Source organism: Bubalus bubalis, chromosome 12 (assembly GCF_019923935.1).
Source record: "Bubalus bubalis isolate 160015118507 breed Murrah chromosome 12, NDDB_SH_1, whole genome shotgun sequence".
NCBI classification, from domain to species: Eukaryota; Metazoa; Chordata; class Mammalia; order Artiodactyla; family Bovidae; genus Bubalus; species Bubalus bubalis.
The window spans coordinates 48,165,018-48,182,994 of NC_059168.1; the positions used below are offsets into that span (position 1 = coordinate 48,165,018).

General features: G+C 44.1%; 2 protein-coding genes across 9 annotated transcripts in view; one reads left to right on the forward strand and one right to left on the reverse strand.

Moving 5' to 3' along the window:
• REEP1 (receptor accessory protein 1) overlaps window positions 1-7,622 on the forward strand; it is a 137,742-nt gene extending 130,120 nt beyond the window's left edge. For 4 of the 7 annotated variants that reach the window (XM_044925998.2, XM_044925993.2, XM_025261168.3 and 1 more), the window contains 3 exons: window positions 1,965-2,116; window positions 2,822-2,925; window positions 4,626-7,622. In XM_044925998.2, coding sequence (XP_044781933.2) covers window positions 1,965-2,116; window positions 2,822-2,925; window positions 4,626-4,701 — 332 coding nt within the window. In that variant the 3' untranslated portion in view covers window positions 4,702-7,622. Of the gene's footprint in view, window positions 1-1,964; window positions 2,124-2,821; window positions 2,926-4,625 lie in introns of all 7 variants that reach the window. The other 3 variants (XM_044925994.2, XM_044925996.2, XM_044925997.2) reach the window with 2 other exon arrangements.
• A 3,466-nt stretch (window positions 7,623-11,088) lies between these two features.
• On the reverse strand, window positions 11,089-17,666 carry MRPL35 (mitochondrial ribosomal protein L35). Of its 2 annotated transcripts, none has more exons than XM_006074760.4 (4): window positions 17,516-17,666; window positions 15,432-15,621; window positions 14,423-14,567; window positions 11,089-11,435 (listed from the first exon to the last, which is right to left on the reverse strand). In XM_006074760.4, the coding sequence occupies exons 1-4, from the start codon at window positions 17,556-17,558 to the stop codon at window positions 11,247-11,249; spliced, it is 567 nt and encodes a 188-aa protein (XP_006074822.3). In that variant the 5' UTR covers window positions 17,559-17,666; the 3' UTR covers window positions 11,089-11,246. The 2 variants fall into 2 exon arrangements, with proteins under 2 accessions (XP_006074822.3, XP_025116956.2); XM_025261171.3 differs by lacking the exon at window positions 17,516-17,666 and adding an exon at window positions 16,929-17,102.
• Between the last annotated feature and the right edge of the window lie 311 nt (window positions 17,667-17,977).

The following is a 17,977-nucleotide window of genomic DNA, read 5'->3' on the forward strand; positions in this document are numbered from 1 at the left end:
ATTTTGTGCTGGGGCAGACCTAGGCAGGTTGCTTCTGCCCTGGTCTTTCAGTCCTAGGCAGGCCTGCCTCTTTGTTCTCCTGTTAGGTGTTCAGAGGAATGTCCTTGTGATGGGTGTTGAGTTCTGTTTGGGACAAGAGGCAAGCCCTCTGAGACAATGTCAGGACTCCACCTCTTTTAGTGGATGGGTGGCCACTGTGGGCACAGTCCTGGATCAGCTGCTCAGAGGGACCAAGGAGGATCAGCCATAGCTCAGGACACTTTCTTTGAAGCTGAGGCAGAAACTGATGGACAGGAGAACTAGGGCTCGAGGCACAAGCCATGTGGTACACATTCCAAGACCTTTCGGGTGAGTTGACAGGCTGGGGAAGACCAGAGCATTCAAAGAGGGCCAAACTGACCAGTTTTCATGTTCATCCATCTTAATGATGCAACTGACTTGGGCAGGGAAAGGGACCAGAGAGAGCCTAAACCCAGAGGGAAAAGGTTGGGGAATGCACAGGAGCAAAAAAATGCAAAGGAGAGTTAACAGTCTCAGGCTTGGCTCTATCCTGTCTCAGCTGGTCGCTCCCAGTCTACAATTCAGCTTTGAAATTCGTGGTTAAGACAACTGTGCTCGCATGCTGCCCCCTGCTGTTTATTGGGAGTATAGCAGCAATGACTGGAAAAGCAGCTCAAGGCTAGGCTCCCACTGTTGGTTCTATGAAGTCCACACTGGATGCTGTCATACCCCTTTGATGGGGAGAACACATGTGGTGGCTGAACATGTTTTTAGGAGAAGTAGCAGCGTGTCCCAGAACAGCTCTGGTTTCTGTCTGCAGGCCTCGGGTGGTCAGATCAGGTGATCAGAGGGCCCCCTGGCTCTGCCTTCTGTGGTTCTAGGTAAAAACAATATATGAAGCCTAGAAAGATATGTCTCTGAGTGTCAGATAGACTGGGACAGGAAGTATTTTATATCTCGACTGAGATAGGATCACGTGGCCAGATGACATGGAATATGCTCCACATTCGATGTTGCAGACTCAGTGACGTGAAGCTGAAGCTCCAATATTCTGGCCACCCGATTCGAAGAGCCAATTCATTGGAAAAGACCCCGATGCTGGGAAAGGTTGAAGGTGGGAGGAGAAGGGAGTGACAGAAGATGAGGTGGTTGGATGGCATCACTGACTCAATGGACGTGAGTTTGAGCAAACTCCAGGAGATGGTGAAGGACAGGAAAGCCTGGCTTGCTGCCGTCCATGGGGTCGCAGAGAGTGTGACATGCTGAGTGAACAACAACAACAGTGACACAAATAAGTTCTGGAGCTTTCCACGTGGATTAGTCATGGCAGACCAAAACAGGAATCTCGCTGCTGCCTCTGAGGGGAAGACTGCGGCTAGACTCTCCTTCCACCAGTCTCCTTTGCTTCTCTATCTAGCACTTGGCCTTTGAAATGAAAAATCTACACATTGCTTAAGGTTCTTTCTGAAGGCTTCCTGGCATTTTACATCCTCTCTCTTGAGGACAGCTCGGAGCTGTATGTGCAAGTATAATCAAGGCACCATCAGCTTGCATGTATCATGCAGAAAACTGTGTTATTCCCCTCCGGAAGTGACTGCCACCATCCTTTCCAGAGGATATTCTTTCCCCCTGGTGTTCTTCTGGTGTGGCTCCACAGCCCTAAGCTGTAGGGTGTGACCCATCTGTTTAGACAGAGGTACCCCCAGCTGGACCCCCACCTCCCCCGATAGCTTGTCAGTAGATTCTGAAGCCTGCGCTTGTTCCTGTGCATAGCGCCTCATGGTTGCAGTGGTCCTGGATCCCCTGCAACGTTCCAGGAAGCTGTCGGGGCCTCAGTTCTCCTAACTGGCCTGGCTTGCCGTGCTGTGTGCCTAACCTTGGCCTGCCCTTCTTCGCTCCTTTCTACACTGATCCCACCTTGCTGTACTTTGTCTCCCCTGCGTAGATTGTAAATGGCCATTCAGTGGTTGAGGGCGATGTGAATGAGGGTGGTGTGAAGGCCTGGGGGCCCCACCAGGTCCAAAACCCATTGGCGTTTTCTGACGAGGAGGAGGAAGACCTGCTGGACTTCATGTACAAGTTTAAAGCACCTCGAAAGACGGAGTTCCCCCAGGAGGTACACGGTATTGGGGGCTGTGGGGTGGAGCATGTATTTTCACAGAGGGATTTGCCCTGGAGATCTGGGGCTCCTGGGAGTGGCATCTCTTGGGATACCCAACACCTGAGTGCCTGAAGAGGGGAGACCTCCCTCCATCAAACAGGCAGGAGAAGCCACTAGGTAGCTTCTAGCTACTTGCCAAGGGGTGAAAAAGACCCTACCACTTTTATTTGGGAATAGAAGAAATGAGATCATATCTAAGGATTAAACAAAACAAACAAAACATCCAGCTACCAACTTAAGATGATGTGTGAGTGAAAAGCAACCCAAATGAGTGTTTTGAGGGAGAGAACAATTCAGAATGTCTTATGACATGTCTTTATAAATAGAGCTTGTTCATCTCTTTATCTCCATGTCACAACATAGTGGCCGATACAAAATATTTGGTTAGCCAAAAAGTTCGTTCGGGTTTGGAAACACCCAGACGAACTTGTTGGCCAACACAGAAGATGTTCATAAAATGTTATTGAAGAGGCACGGCCAAATGAGCAAAACAATACACTTGATATATGTACTCTGGCCAAGTATGGACGTGGATGGAATTTTGGCGGCAGGAGGGCCAAGCCTAGAGCCTCAGGTCGTTGCTCTGGGTCACAGCCTTGGGCTTGGATGCAGGGCCTGCAAAATTGGGGGACCCCAGAGTCTTCCTCTCTGTTTCATCAGGTCTCCCCTCCTTCCCCTTCTGCTGAACGCTGCAACCTGAGAGTCCAACTGAGGCAAGTTGGGAGCCCCCCTGCCCTCAGTGCAGAGACCCTTGTGAGACTCAGGTGAGGCAGTGTGTGGACAAGCTGCCCTTCTCCAACACAGCAGCCTGGCAGCCTGTCCCACCAAGGTCACAGCTGTTCCCACCGCAGAGCGCATGGTTCATTAGATTCCTTCTCAAAGTGGGGCACGCAGGGGTCCTTTTGAACTGAGAGGTTTTGGTAGAAGATATTCTAGGTTTGGACTCTGTCTGAGGAGTCCTTTACAGCCCAGCCAGCCCCATGATGGGGAGAGGGACCCAGCTCGGAGGGCATGCAAGGTGCTAGAACCATTCTAGGTCTTGAGGGTTTGTGCCCCGCCCTTTTTTTTTTAATGTGGACCATTTTAAAAATCTTTGTTCAATTTGTTACAACATTGCTTCTGTTTTATGGTTTTATGTTTTGGTTTTTCAGCCACGGGGCATGCGGGATCTTAGCTCCCTGACCAGGGATCAAACCCATTCCCCCTGCGTGGGAAGGTGAAGTCTTACCCACTGGACTGCCAGGAAAATCCCTGGTTTTGTTTTATAAAACCGCCCATGTTGCTTTACTGTTTATGGTTAAACTGCCTGAGGCAGGTCGCTGATTCTTCTCTCATCCTGTCCAGAGGTGGCTGGTAAACATTTCTGTCACATCGGTGTGGTGGGAGGACTGAGTATATGGAAGGCCAGAGCCTTCTGTTGGTGCTTGTTTCTCTCCCGCCTCCCTTCTGTGCGCCCGCTGAGCACGGAGCTCCTTGCTGGGAGAGGGTGGTGCATTTCCTGCCCCTAGGAAGGCACAGTGTGGCTGAGGAAGACTGTGCGCAGAGCAGCATGCTCCCCCGTGCCATCTGCTAAACAGCGTGAGAACCAAGGAGTTGATCCTGGCTGTGACTGGGCTGTGGGGGTGGGGCTCAGGAGTGACTCTGGAGCTTGTTCCTAAGAGGACTGGAAATAACCAGACAGAGAAGGGAGGAAAGGCCTCTGGTCAGAAGGGATGGAGATGTGAAAGGATAGTGTAGAAAATGCAGCTGAGTACGGAGAAGTGGACAGATGGGGGTTGAGGGTAGGTAGGGGCAGTGGTGAACCCCCTTGAGTGCACTATGCCAGGAGAAAGAATTTCCCTTTTCTTTAATCATGACAGTAGCAGCCCCTGTGATCTGTGTTCCATGGGAGGAGGGGGTCCCTTGATAGTCATTGGCAGGGGAGATGAGGTAGAACTCTTTATGTATAAAGCCAGTGTTTCCTGTGTTGTGTGGTTTGCTTCTGCATGAAAGGATTTCACATCTGGGAGGAGGACTGGAAATTCAGTGATGGAAATTTTAAGCATGTACCAAGAAACGCGAGGCCAGTTCCCAAAGGAAATAACAAAGACCGGGGAAGTGATGGGGAGGCCTTTCTCTCTGCTGAGTCACTTGTTAAGATCATTTCGCTCCCAAGGCAGAAACAAGTTGTGTCCTTCTTCCATGCAACTGTGCACTTGGGAGGTGCAGGGACTTAGGAGAGCATGAAGACGGGGGCACTGGGCTCCTCCACTGGCTCAGCTCTAGGGGGATGCTTGGGAGGCCGCTCTGATTGCTGTGGTGGAGACCCCAAGGGGGTCCCCAGCCCCACCAGCCTGCTCACACACATGGACATTTGACCAGAAAAGCTGAAGTCCCAACACAAACTCATCCAGGTACTGTCCTCAAAAGCATTCATGTTTATACCAAACCGAGGGGTCAGTCCTGTTTCTGTTTTCTCTGCCAGGCACCGCCTAGAATCCTTCGATCTCGCTTCAGGAAGAAAAGTACCTCATCCTCGGCCACTGAAACCACGTGAGTGAGATGAGCCAACAGCACCGGATCCACAGAATGTTTCTTCTCTGCCTTAAAGAGCTATTTATTCACTAATCACATAGAAACCCGCAAGCTGGTGTGCTCTGTGCACAGCCTCGGACGTGGCCTTTCCTCTCTCCCCTCTAAGAGCCCCCCTTTCCTTTTCTTTATTTTGTTGGGGAGAGGATAAGGGAAAGGTAGTGTGTGTGGGGTGTGACCTTAGGTCTTCTGAGGTTAGTCATTTCCCACCCTTGGATTGGCATACAGACAGCAGTGTTGTAGAAACAGAAGAGAATTCCCCCACCGAGCTGCTGAGATGTACATTTGTAACTTATTTGTTGCATACTTTGTTTTTAGTCCTATATATGCAAACAAAGCAATTTTTAAAAAACTTTTTTTTTGTTCTTGATACTAATACTTTGGACTATGATGTACATATTTATGGCTTTTGGCTTGATACCGTGGACTTGGCAAAGGCTGCCAGAGGTTCTGATGTATAAGCAAACAGCAAAAACAGAAGCGTAAAAGATTATTTTAATTCTGGAGGGTGTCTCAGATGTGCTTACGAAGCTTCCAAACACACCTCAAGGACATCCATTTTTCCTGTAGGGTGATGGTCTGTAATCTTCAGTCAGTATACCAGAGAAGTTTAGAATGGAGATATGATATTTCAGTACCAGAGGTGGGTATAATGAGGCCAGGGGAACAGCCTAGAATAAGGGAAAAGTCACAGGAAGCTTGTCTCCCCCATAGACACAGGATTAGGAGCTTCTGAGTCCTTCCGGGGTGAGGACTTCTCATTGCCTTAGGCAGGTTGGCTCACCTTTGGATGTAAACTCCTGGGATTGTTGTGACGAATCATTGAGTGTTTATTTCTCCTTCATAGTACCCTGCGCTGTGACTGGCAAAAATGAACCAATCCACCCAAACAAAACCAACCCTAGAACCATGCTTTGTTTCAGATGCTCCGAGAGGTACATCTGAGACATCTAGGTAATGATTCCAACCCCGGGTTCTAGAAGGTTCTAGAGGTTGCATCTTCATGAATGTGACCTGCTGCTTAGCTCCACGGGCAGCGGTGGCTCGTGCCGTTTGCCTCCTGGCTTGTGTGGAGTGTGAGCAAGAGAGAAGTGGCATGTTCATGGGCACTTGTATTTCATACAGGCCCACATCTTTTAGGAAGAGAACAAAGCACCGTCTGAGGCGACTCCCTAATTAAGAATTTTATCTGAAAAGAAGAATCTGGTTGAAATAGCATCTTGGTCAGTGGCGGCTACTCCCCACTGGAAGCGCTGAGCCTAAATGTAGGACTCGTCTACTTGTGCTTAGAATTGATGTTTCCTTTCAGTGTGATGCATGCAGTGGTCACAACCCAGTTACTTATTATACTTGGATTGTGTTTGTTCATAGATAGGCCCTGAACACTAGAGAGTTAGTGTCACGTACATAGAACCTACTGTCAGTCAGCTATAAACAGGCCCAGTTAGAGACAGTAGCATGACTGAGCTACACAAACCTACATCAGTCTTTGCTGATGACACATTGGCTGGATCTTAGCCACATCGGAAACGGTTTTACTTGAAGTTGTTACCAGATTGCAAATTTAAATCCCTTTTCCTCATAATGCCTCTGAAGGTGACTTGGTAATTTACAAAAGGATTTAGGAAAATAACCCTAAAAGCAAATGTGGGGTTCAGGAGGGCAAACAGAGGCTGTCTGTTTAATGTTTGTGCCCCATACCCACCAATAGCTAGATCTGTTAGTGAAGACAGAAAACCGGCTTTCTTCAAGCTCACAGAGTAGTTTCAGACAGAGGAAAAACATAGGCTTTAAAATGTATTTACCTGTTATTGGGAGTACCCAGAATTATCAGAAACAAATGCAAAAGAAAAAAAAAAAAAAAAAAAGCTTATTAAGCAGCTTTTTAGCAATTTTTTTTTCCTGGCCAAAATAATAAATGCCTGTAGCAGCAGAGATTAAAATCCTATTGTGAACAAGCTATATTTTCACCATTTTACAGTGGAGAGTTTTAACAAGTATGAGCTCTCAAGTTTGCACTCAACAATGCCAAAAATGACTTTGAAGCACTCTACTCTCAGACAAGCTGTATTACTTCTCATTTAAGATTTAAAAAAATAGAAAGATACCCAAACTGCTGTCTTAATGTAACTATTTTTCCTTCAGGTGTTGCTTAGGGAGCTGGTTTCTTTAAAAACACTGTACAACTGAGAGCAGCTGTCATATTTCTGGCAAAACATGTTTACTTATCCAACAAGCTGTATATTTGTGTGGACTGACGGAAAAATGTGAATGCCTCCAAGTGTACACATAGTGGTGTGGAGTTCTGTCGAGACGGTAAAACTGAATGTTTTTAATTTGCTGATTTACAGACACGGGCTGTTTACAAAATGCTAATGGAAAGTCTGTACCTTTCATGTAGTAACTTTTTCTTTGCTTTTGAGCACCTGTTCTGTTTCTGAGGAGACGAGAGAGGGTGTTGTACTTACAAACTGGAGAGTTAGGCATAATCCCTCCTGGCTTTGTGTGAATAGCTTGCTCACTTTGCTGGCCTCTGAATTGTGTGTTCTCTGTAGTACACTGTCCGTGTGTCTGTGATAACAGTGCTTGTCAACCACGACCGCCATTGAGTACCTTCCTAGTTGTTCATCTTGCACAGCACTGCAAACGGTAAAAGAAGTGCTTCATTCGTGAACCGCAGGCACCAGAGGGCTGGCGTTCTGGATGGTGACTGTGCACACTCCCCCTTAGTTTATCTCTGTAATCCTATAGGACGATCTGTATCAAATAGTATACTGGACTGTACATCAAAGGGATGTAAAATTACAGTATTCCAAAGGTTGAAGTTCTGTTTTGTTATAATGCCTGATCTATATCTTGAATAAAGTCTTAACATGTTTCTTTTAAAAGACATCTTTGTAAATGCTGGGCTTATGAAGAAAGAGAAAATCCTTTTAAAAAAATGTATTTAGGCTTCCCTGGTGATCCAGTGGTTAAGAGTCTGCCTTGCAACGCAAGGGACACTGGTTTGATCCCTGGTCCAGGAAGATCCCACATGCCACGGAGCAGCCAAGCCTGTGCACCACAACTACTGAGCCTGTGCTCTCCAACAAGAAAAAGCACCGCACTGAGCAGTCTGTGTACTGAAACTAGAGAATGCTGGCCGCAACCAGAGAAAGCCTGCGTGCAGCCATGATGGCTCACCACAGCCAACAAATAAACAAATATCTTTAAAAAAAAAAAAATGTATTCATGAGCAAGTATTAGAAGCTGAGTGTGCAGTCACTAACGGGCCTGGTGTCTGGGCTCTGTGCCTACTACACAGAATTGTTGCAGAGAGAAAATACTAAATGCTATCAGTGCTTTGAAACCAGTTGATCACACAAACATTCATCTGGCAGTATGTTTGTTTTACATTTTTAAAGGTCACCAGTGGAAACTAGGTAGCTGTGAAAGCAGAGCAGTTCGGCTGGAAGGCAGTTTCAATTGTGCAGACAGACCTTTGGTCTGCTGCGTTCCTTCTTGGAACCTGCTTTCTTACCTGCAAATGTGGGAGAACGTGTGCAGGTCAGAAGAGGGCGTTGCACACGGAGATGCACCGGGTGGTGTGGGGCCCTCAATGCCACTACAGCCCTCGCCTTAAGACAGAAACGGGTACATGTAGGCTTCACTGGGCGGTCACAAAGACTTAGAAACTCAGAAACATCACAATGAAACACGCTTTTTCTTTGCTTTTGTAGTCCTAAACGTTTGACACAAGGACTGTAAAGCATAGGCTCAGCAGGTGAAGAAGATGACTCCAAGATGGACAGAAGAGATCAAAGGCAGGCTGAAAATCCACTCATTCATTCATTTACTGAGCCAAGTCCATGGTCAATGGAAATGTGATTAACCAGGTTAAGATAACAGAAAAGCAAAGTTATCTAATTTAAAAGCTGACTTGGTTCAGTGTCATGAGGAAGTGTTTAGTATTTATGGTGCTAGATTTCAGTCACTTGTGGATTTCAGTGTGGATTTTCATGTTGTTGGAAGACTTGGAAATACACAAGGTTCCAAGGAGACAACCTGGGTTCTGGGACTCACTTGCAGTACTTTGGGTAATGTATTTCCCTTCTGTGAACTTCAGTTTCTGCACATCTAAACTAGGGATGGATAGTGTCACCCTCTTTCTTGGAAGGGTGATAGGAGGGTTAGCTGTTTTGTGGCTACATGTTGGGACACAGTAGGTGCTTAATAAATTACACTTTTACATATACTTGAATGTTACTTAGACCTTTCATAAGATATTTTGTTGTCAAACTACAAAATTAGTGTCTGATAAGCCCTGCTACCCACAAAACAAAAATTATATATATGAAAATTCCTTTTTCTAAATCTGGTTAGCCCTTCCACTTCAGTCCATCTCTGGCTGCGGGGCACGTCCTCATCTCTACCTCTCCTGTCACTGGCCTAGAGGGGAACCAAGGTGCTCTGAGTCCCCAAGACCTGGTTGTCTACACTGCACTAAGAAGTCACGAAGGCATGTGAAAGGCTCTGTAGGGCACTAGCTGTATCCTGCTTCCAGGGGTGAGCAGAAGAGGTAAGGAGCCAGGCCAATGAGAAATGATGGGGAGCCCTTGTGAGGGACGGGAAGCAGGAGGAAATGAAAACTCATCAGAACAGAAAGCCATCCCATGCTTCAGGCTCTTGAGATTCTCATCTCAAATCAAATGTCTGTTCTTTTTTCAATTGGTCCCATAAAGAGACACACACTTGGTGGTGGTGGTGGTGGTGGTTGAGTCGCCAAGTCGTAACCGACTCTTGAGATCCCGAGGACTGTAGCCCACCAGGCTGCTCTGTCCATGGAATTCTCCAGGCAGGAATGCTGCAGTGGGTTGCCATTTCCTTCTCCAGAGGATCTTCCTGACCCAGGGATTGAACCCGTGTCCCTTGCATTACAGGGTGGTCTCCTGCATTGTAGGTGGATTCTTCACTGCTGAGCCACCAGGGGAACCTGACACACATTTGGCCTTGCAGTTTTAAAACACTCTGTTGTCGCCCTTTTTCCTTTTAATGAACACACTAGTTTCAAGGAATTCCTCTAATAACCCTAGTCTGATATGCCACAGAATGTCAGTTTGGTTATATTTTAATTTATTTGAACTACATCTTATCATCATCAACTATTAAAGAATCTGAAGCAGTAACTGAAGCATAATTGTATTTAATAATGATTTTCACCCAGGCAAAATGCTCTGCTGTTTCAAAGTGCTTTCCAGATGATTCTGATGGGAGAGCTGAGAACCACTGCCCTAGACTATAACCATTCCCGAAAAACAGAATTTTCCTCAGTGCTGCTTACCTGGTCCTCTTCAAGGGAACAATGCATCATGAATCGTTTCTAAAAATGATTGAAATTACTTTTTCCCCTTTACATTCTACAATGTGGCAAATTCTGGAAAACATTTACCCTCACAGTTGAAAATGTGAAACCTCAAGGGGATAAATTAACTTTTATGAAATATAGTATCTTTTAACTCTTGGTTAAGAAGTTTTTGTCTCCACTTATATAGCCTCTTTATTTCATGAATGGGCATACTAAAAGGCTAGTTCATCTCTTCTCTCAATAAAAAATCCTGCTCCAGTAAACTCAGTGATAACTGTTTACCTGGTATACTAGGTGTGTGTTATCACCCCAGGCTCACCCCTGAGGGAAACTGCTCACATAACTATCTTTGGCTCTACGTGAACCTCGAGCATAATCAAATGAGTTAGGGTGGGCTCCTGACCTAAGAAAAGTCAGTCCTTACATTGACTGGTCAGTGACCCATGATGAAACCTGATATAAAAAGACAAAATGGTCCTATTAGAGTCTCTTGGTAATTAGAGATGGGAAACTGGAGCTGAGGGTCATGATGTAGAAAAGAACCTCAAAGGGTGCAAGCTAGCTTTATTATGAGGCAGCAGACACTAAGAATAAACAACAGCTGTGAATCAGAGGAGTTGGAGAGAGAATGGAGCCAGTGATGTAAAAAGAACTTAGTCACGTGCATGGCAGACCACCCAAGCCTAAAGAGCCACCGTTTCTGCTGCTGAGGTCCCTGGAGGTGCCTTGGATCCAGGATCACCCTATAATTTCTACTCTCCCTGAGGCCTGGGGGTTAGTTCTGGGTGGTGTGAGGTATTCCTGTATTTCTGGCACATGTCCTTAAAATAAAGTCTCACTGCTTGAACTAACTTGTTAGCTTTACAGTCTTTTCACATCTGTCCCAACTGGAGATGCCTTGCAACTAAATAAGCCTAATTGGAAAAACTAGTTAAGTCACTGCCATTTGTTAAAATTAATCAATAATTTAAAATTTATATTTCCCCAAACAAATCTGGGAATGTTTAATCCATTAAGTTTTAAAACATTGTTAAGTTTAATGTTGGTACCCCATGTTCCAAGTATCAGTTGGTACAATTTACATCATGTCTTATACCACTTCATCTTTGCAAAGACACCATACATACACAGATATACAGTTAATAACTGAGAAATCATGGATCTTCTGATCTATACTTTCAAGTTTGTTCGATCGTGATACATCTGATAAGGATCATCAGCATACCAGTTTCGCCTCTTCCAGAAAGATGTTGTCATTTTATCTAAGAGCTTACTCTGGGTCTTATTGCAGAAGACAAATTCCCTCAGGCGTCTTTTTCTTGCAACCGTCTTTTTCCATAATTTTTTCTTATAACCAGCCTGTTAGATAATATTACAAAGACATTTACAACATTATATTATATAGAAAAAAACAGATTATCTTCACTACTTATGGTTTATAGGCCCACTGGGAACAGAGACTAAACTTTCATAGGGGCTGGTATGTTTTTTCAGAAAAATATGATTCTCAATGGGGGTAGGCAGAGAAAGCATGCATAGTTTGAAAAACAAGTATTAATAACTTAACGGTTTTAAAAAGATTATTTAAAGTCACAGAAAATAAAGCTAAATAAATTGTGGCTTGTGAAGTACAGGGTAATGATACACAATTTTAATAGCTAACTTTATATGCGTTATCTTACTATCTCTTCAACAGTAGTGTGCTATTATTCTGATTTTACATATAAAAGAGAAACAATTAGAGCAGTGAAGTAGCAGACTGAAGTCCCAGAACTATTTAGAGTTCTTAACCGCTACACTACTCTCTTCCAAATGTCAAGGATAATGGCGTACTAGCTAACTGGACACTTGTGTTCATTTATGGGAGCTAAGTATTACAAGGGCTGAGAAGCAGAGTTCTCAAGTATAGTGCGTCATTTATCCTTTTCACACCCTGGGGAGCAGTTTCTGTAATAAGTACTCTTTTGAGGAACAATGACTACAGGAAAACTATTAGGAAGAGTGCTGAAGGAATAGTTACTCCATATGTTTAATCCAGAACTGCCTATATATCATCCATACATTATTAATTTTGAAGAATTTCTGAAGAAACAGATACTGAGATTGAATATAAAAACTATAATCATAGCTTATTTATTTTCTTTTTTCTTTCTTTTTTTTTTTGGCCTTGTGGCTTATAGAATTCCCCGACCAGGGATTGAACCTGGGCTCCTGGCAGTGAAAACATGAAGTCCTAACCACTGGACCTCCAAGAAAGTCCCAATCATAGTCTATTTAAAGTAGAAGAGACCTTAGGTGTCATCCAGGTTAATGCTTGGTTAAAACCATACAGTAATTTACAGGGAAGGTGAGACTAGAACCTGAGCCATTGGAAAGAGCCAAGGGCTCCTTTAGGGCAGCATGCTAAGTGAACAAAACCACAACTCTTTGATGGGAAGGTGCCGTGAGCTTCACATGCCTTAGTGTCATTGGTGGTTAGCAACTTCTAGAGTACAGTGATGCTTAGAAAGAAGGAAGGGTTATTTCAGAGTTCTGACTTGACAGTGCCAGAGATTAGATGGTTACTTCTCATTACTTACAATTTTAAGTTGAAAGGTTCAAAGCAAAATCCCTGTATCTGTTTAACAGGTTTTCTAGTTTGCAAGCCAAACTGGGTCCCTGTGGATCTGATAGCTAGCTAGCTAGCTTACTGTCCTGCCTGTCACCAACAGAATTATCTCCTTCAATGATTATTCTGTGGAATGTGGCCACTGAGAAAGTGCTTGAGACTTCTTAAACAGTCTCTAGGGTCAGAAATGGAAGGAGGGAATAAAGACTAAAAATTAGGAACACTTGGATGAAACTGTGCTGCAGAAAATAATTTGTTTTTATACAAATATTTTTATATTTATATTATATATAAATATATATATTTATATATTTAAAATAATTTATATTATATAAACATTTATACAAATGTTTATACTGTTTTTATACATTAGTGTAAATTAACCCATCTGGATTTTTTTGTTTTCTTCTTAAAATCAGATTTTGATGAAGCAGGCTGTTCTGTATACGGAATACTTTGGGGGTCTTGAGCAGGGACTAGGTATTATGATTGGGGAGCTTGACCAGGTCATTTATACTACTGTGAGGGTTTCAGAGCCCAATAAAAGGGATTGTGGAAAGGAAGGCAAGGAAGACCAGCCATTTCATTTTGTCTTGGGTCACATGTGGACCTGGAAATAATTACTAGCAAAGGGGAAGGAATGTTTCCAACGGCACAAAATTCACAAGTATCTGTTGAATTACTCAGTTCAGGTACTTATGGATTACATGAGCTTCTACTAACTAATATAAGAAATTAACTACCACAGGATTGTTCTAGTGGAGAAATGAGCTCAGAGTGCCAGTCAACTTATTTGTCTACAAATTTAGGATAGTTTATAAGAGAGAAGATAATCCTTCCAACCCTTCAAATAGTGAGACCATCCTACCAATTATTTTATTTTCACAGGGAAACAAATTTTGACCTTTAAAGAATTGTTTGTTAACTTCCAAATAGTAAAAGGGAATTAGGATTTGAATAGTTATCAACAGTGTCCTAGAAAACTCGGGTCTTCAGCTGCTTTCTAATTACTACCCATTCTGCTTCCATGAATAATTAAGGATATGAATGAAAAAGCCCACATTCACTTTTACCACCTGTTGCTGTGGGAGAAGACAGAACAGGAATAATCTGTAATCTGTCAGAGTCCCCCTCTAGAAGCCGTGGTCCCTGATCAGAATTAAGTACTAAGAGTTCTGTCTGATACGGTTGCCAATCATACACACCGAAGGACAAAAACTTGTCAAGTTAAAAAAGAGAAGGGGCAGGGGTTATGAAGGGTTACTATTCCGCCATAAAGATTAAGTCACCTTGAGAACCTAATCCAGGGTCAGCTGGAAGTGCTTCAGTCCCAAACCTCACCATGGAGCTAAGTCCTTGAAGTCCCCTCTACTGTTTCAATGCTTGGAGCTTAAACAGAGCCTCCCTACAAGATACTACACATTAGGAGCCTCAAAGGGATTCTAGTAATCTTTAGATAAGCCAGATATGTAGGAGACCTGAGATGAACCTGTTCTGCAGTACCAACTTCTGCCATTGTGAATAATATTTTGTTATACTGAATGCTAAAACATGTTTTCTTCACATGGATTCGCTTATATGAAGAGATGCCCACAAAGCTGGGACTCAAGTGCAGCGCTGTAAAAGCTACTGCTAAGATGTGGGGAAGATGTATCAAGGAACAGGCTAACTGAATTTTGCTTCAGTCCCATCTAACCTCACACTCCTCTTCTAAGCAAGTCACTGTGTGAAGACTCACCTTCCTCCTTAGCCACAGACCGCTATGAAGTCGAAGAAACCTATAGATGACAGCTTTCACAGTCTTCCTCTTGCCTTTTCTCGAACTGTAGTATGTTACAGTTCTGACTGGTGGCTTCAGGACATTTGGGAGCAAGAGGGCCATTCTAAAATACATTTAAAAAATTTTAACTCAGCAATAAGACATTAAAGGATAAAATCCACTTTGTAGAAATGAAAGCAGCAGCTCCAGTGCAATAAAGGTGACTTTCAATATACACTACTACTTCAAATGATCCATGATGCCACCCGTAAGAATAGAAACTGCCATCAACTTGCAAGCCCTCCATAATCTACTCCCTTAATCCCTGAGAATTTATGCTGGTATAGCTTAATTACCTGATCTCTCACCTACCTGCGCACTACATTATAAACTCCTTGAGGGGGACTTCTCTGGTGATCCAGTGGTTAAGAATCTGCCTTCCAATACAGGGGACGTGGATTCAATCCCTGGTGAGGGAACTAAGATCCCACATGCCATGGGGCAACTCCTGAGCCAGCCTACTCTAGAGCCTGTACCCTGCAACCAGAGAAGCCCACATGATACAACTAAGACCTGATGCAGTCATACAAATAAATAAAAATTTAAAAACCTTCCTTGAGGGCTTCAACTTTTTTATCCTTGTACGGTTTCTGCTGAGTATGGTGCTGGGCACTCAGGAGTACTTAAACTAAACCTTGGCTGACGGAATGAGCACCATGTGCAGCCCAGCCTTGTTAAGTTGAGCATCTTATCCAGCTTCTATTTTGGCTGACAGCTTCCACCCAGAAAACCACATCTAGAGCATCAGAAGTGGGTCCTGAGTGGTCGTCTCCACTAACATACATATTCTCTAATCTTATCAAACAAAGTCTATATAATCAACTGTTGGTAGGCACAGAATCTCATCTACTCCTAAGATATTGTGGTAGGCATGAAGATTTTAGAATTTTTGTCCAAGAGTCATGTTTACTAAAATATAATACTCAACCTATTGAGGACTGTGGCAGTCTGCCCACATGTCAGGTTTCTGACAGATGTGATCAGTCTGGGAGCAGAGGACACAACTGGTGTCTGAATATGACTGAAATGTCGGGAGGACAGTACAGAATTAAGACAGGCATTCTTGGTGCAGTTTCGATAGGCTGAAGATGCCAAAATGTTCAGGGGCCGTAAAATCCCTGCAGAGAGAGAAAAGCATGTATACTTAATATGACACTCCAAAATATGCATCCAGGGAATTCCCTGGCAGTCCAGTGTTTAGGACTTGGTGCTTTCACTGCTGGGGCCTGAGTTCGATCCCTGATTGGGAAACTAAGATCCTACAAGCCAAGGGGCACAGCCAAAACCAACAAACAAAAAAAAAATACACATCCAGATATTTAAAACGAAGTAACATCAAAGCAACCGAGTGCTATAATTAATTAATGGGTCCTGAGCATCAGACTCACACATGGAGCTTTTTATTCTTATTGCGATATAGCTTATACACAACATTACCCATCTGTGTATAAGTCAATCCTTTTTTAAGTTAGAGAGAGATGCTACCACCACCACAATCCAGTCTGATATGTCCTAGTTTTGTGGTCAACAGTAGAGGACAAAACATATGTAAAGTTAATTCCCACCACCAGCGCTTACACTGGGATGACACAGAACTCCCATACACAGGAAACAGCATGGCAGAGATGTGAAAGCTCCACAGCTCCTTGGAGAGACAGCAGAGCGGCAGAAAAAGGATTCATAAAGATAACATAAGAGGTACTTGAGTTTCCCTCTCGAAAATGAACAGGCCACAAGAGCGGGAGGCACAGTGTCTAGGTAGGATAGCACATGCAAAGGTGAGGAAGCTGAGACAAATCCTTGTTGGGAGCACGGACTGGACCTAACATGGAGGAGTGGTGGCAGCTCAGAAGGCAGATCATGGAGGGGCTAGGTGTCTTCTCTATCAATCTTTCACACAATCACCAGACTCAGAGTCCATGGCTGCAAAGCAGAATCACTCACAGAGTTCCGGCTCCACTTGCAGATTCTGACTGAGACTAGTGAGGGACTCAAGAATGTGCACGTTAAAAGAAACAGAGTCACAGATGAAGAAAACAATCTTATGGTTACCAGGTGGGAAGGATAAACTAGGAGATTAGGAATGATACATACACACTACTATATATGTAACATAACTAATAAGGACCTACTGTATAGCACAGGGAACTCTATTCAGTACTCTGTAATGACCTACATAGGAAAAGAATCTAAAAAGTAGATATATGTATATGTATGTATGATCCACTTTGCTATACAGCAGAAAGTAACACAACATTGTAAATCAACTATATTCCAATAAAAATTAGAAATAATAATAATCATAGTGTGCACATTGATAAAACTCCACAGAATGATGGAAATGTTCGACAACTGGATGAACCATAGCCCACCAGGTTCCTTTGTCCATGGGACTCTTTAAAACCGTATCTGAATGATCTCTAACTTTTGCAGAAGTCTTCGGAGTGAAGGCAATCCTTCACTCCTGTCTCTCTTAAGACCCCTTGTACCGGCACTGAGGGAACCAAACAGGCACATCCCCTGCACACTCCCTGAATCTCATGCATACACCACGTCCCAGACAGGACACAAGGAAATTTCCGTGGATGCTGTTAGCCCTATTTTAGAGCCGTAGCCTCTTAAGTTCAAAGACATTAAATAACACCTCAAGGTCAAAGGTTGGGAATGACGGATCCTGGCCTTGGTGGAACTTTCCTGTCTTCGTCGCAACTCCCCTACCCCCACCCTCGTCCTTCGGGATTGTTTTCTAGGGAAAGAGGAATGGCTGCCAGCCGGTACGGAAGAGGAAACCGGGGGAAACCCCAGGTCCGCAAGGGTCCAAGAATTTCGGCGCTCTCTGGAGCTGAAATCGAATACAGGCCACTCCGGAGAAAATTCGCAACAAGCTTCTGTCCTCAATAACGATCACCTCTCCTTTCCTGTTAACCTCCACCCACGTTAAACGTCCACTCCCTCCCGCGCCAGTCCCCGCTTCTATGAAAGCATAAACCGAGCGCGTCGCTTCTCACTGACCGGAGGCTGCTCTCACCGCACCGGCGAACATGGAGGCCGCCATCTTGCAACGCTGCCGTACGGCAGCCGCATTGGGTCTAAAAACCTCACACAGGAGGGACTTCAGGAAAACTAACCTGGGCGGAGTCAAGAAAGGGAGTTAGAAAAAATGAATAAAGGGACGGTCAGATCTACCTTTATTGAATGTCTCCTATATGCCAGGCTGTCCTCCAGCGCTGTAAAACAAGTGCCTATAGTATAGTGCTTGGCATATAGTAGGCTCTCAATAAATTCTTACTGAGCATTTAATTGATGTATTTAAGTACCATCACATTTGAAACATTTTCTTTTTGCTCATTTCATTCAATTTATTTGAGGATACAGTGTATCCTCCCAAAGCTGGTATGCTGCTGCTGCTGCTAAGTCACTTCAGTCGTGTCCGACTCTGTGCGACCCCATAGACGGCAGCCCACCAGGCCCCGC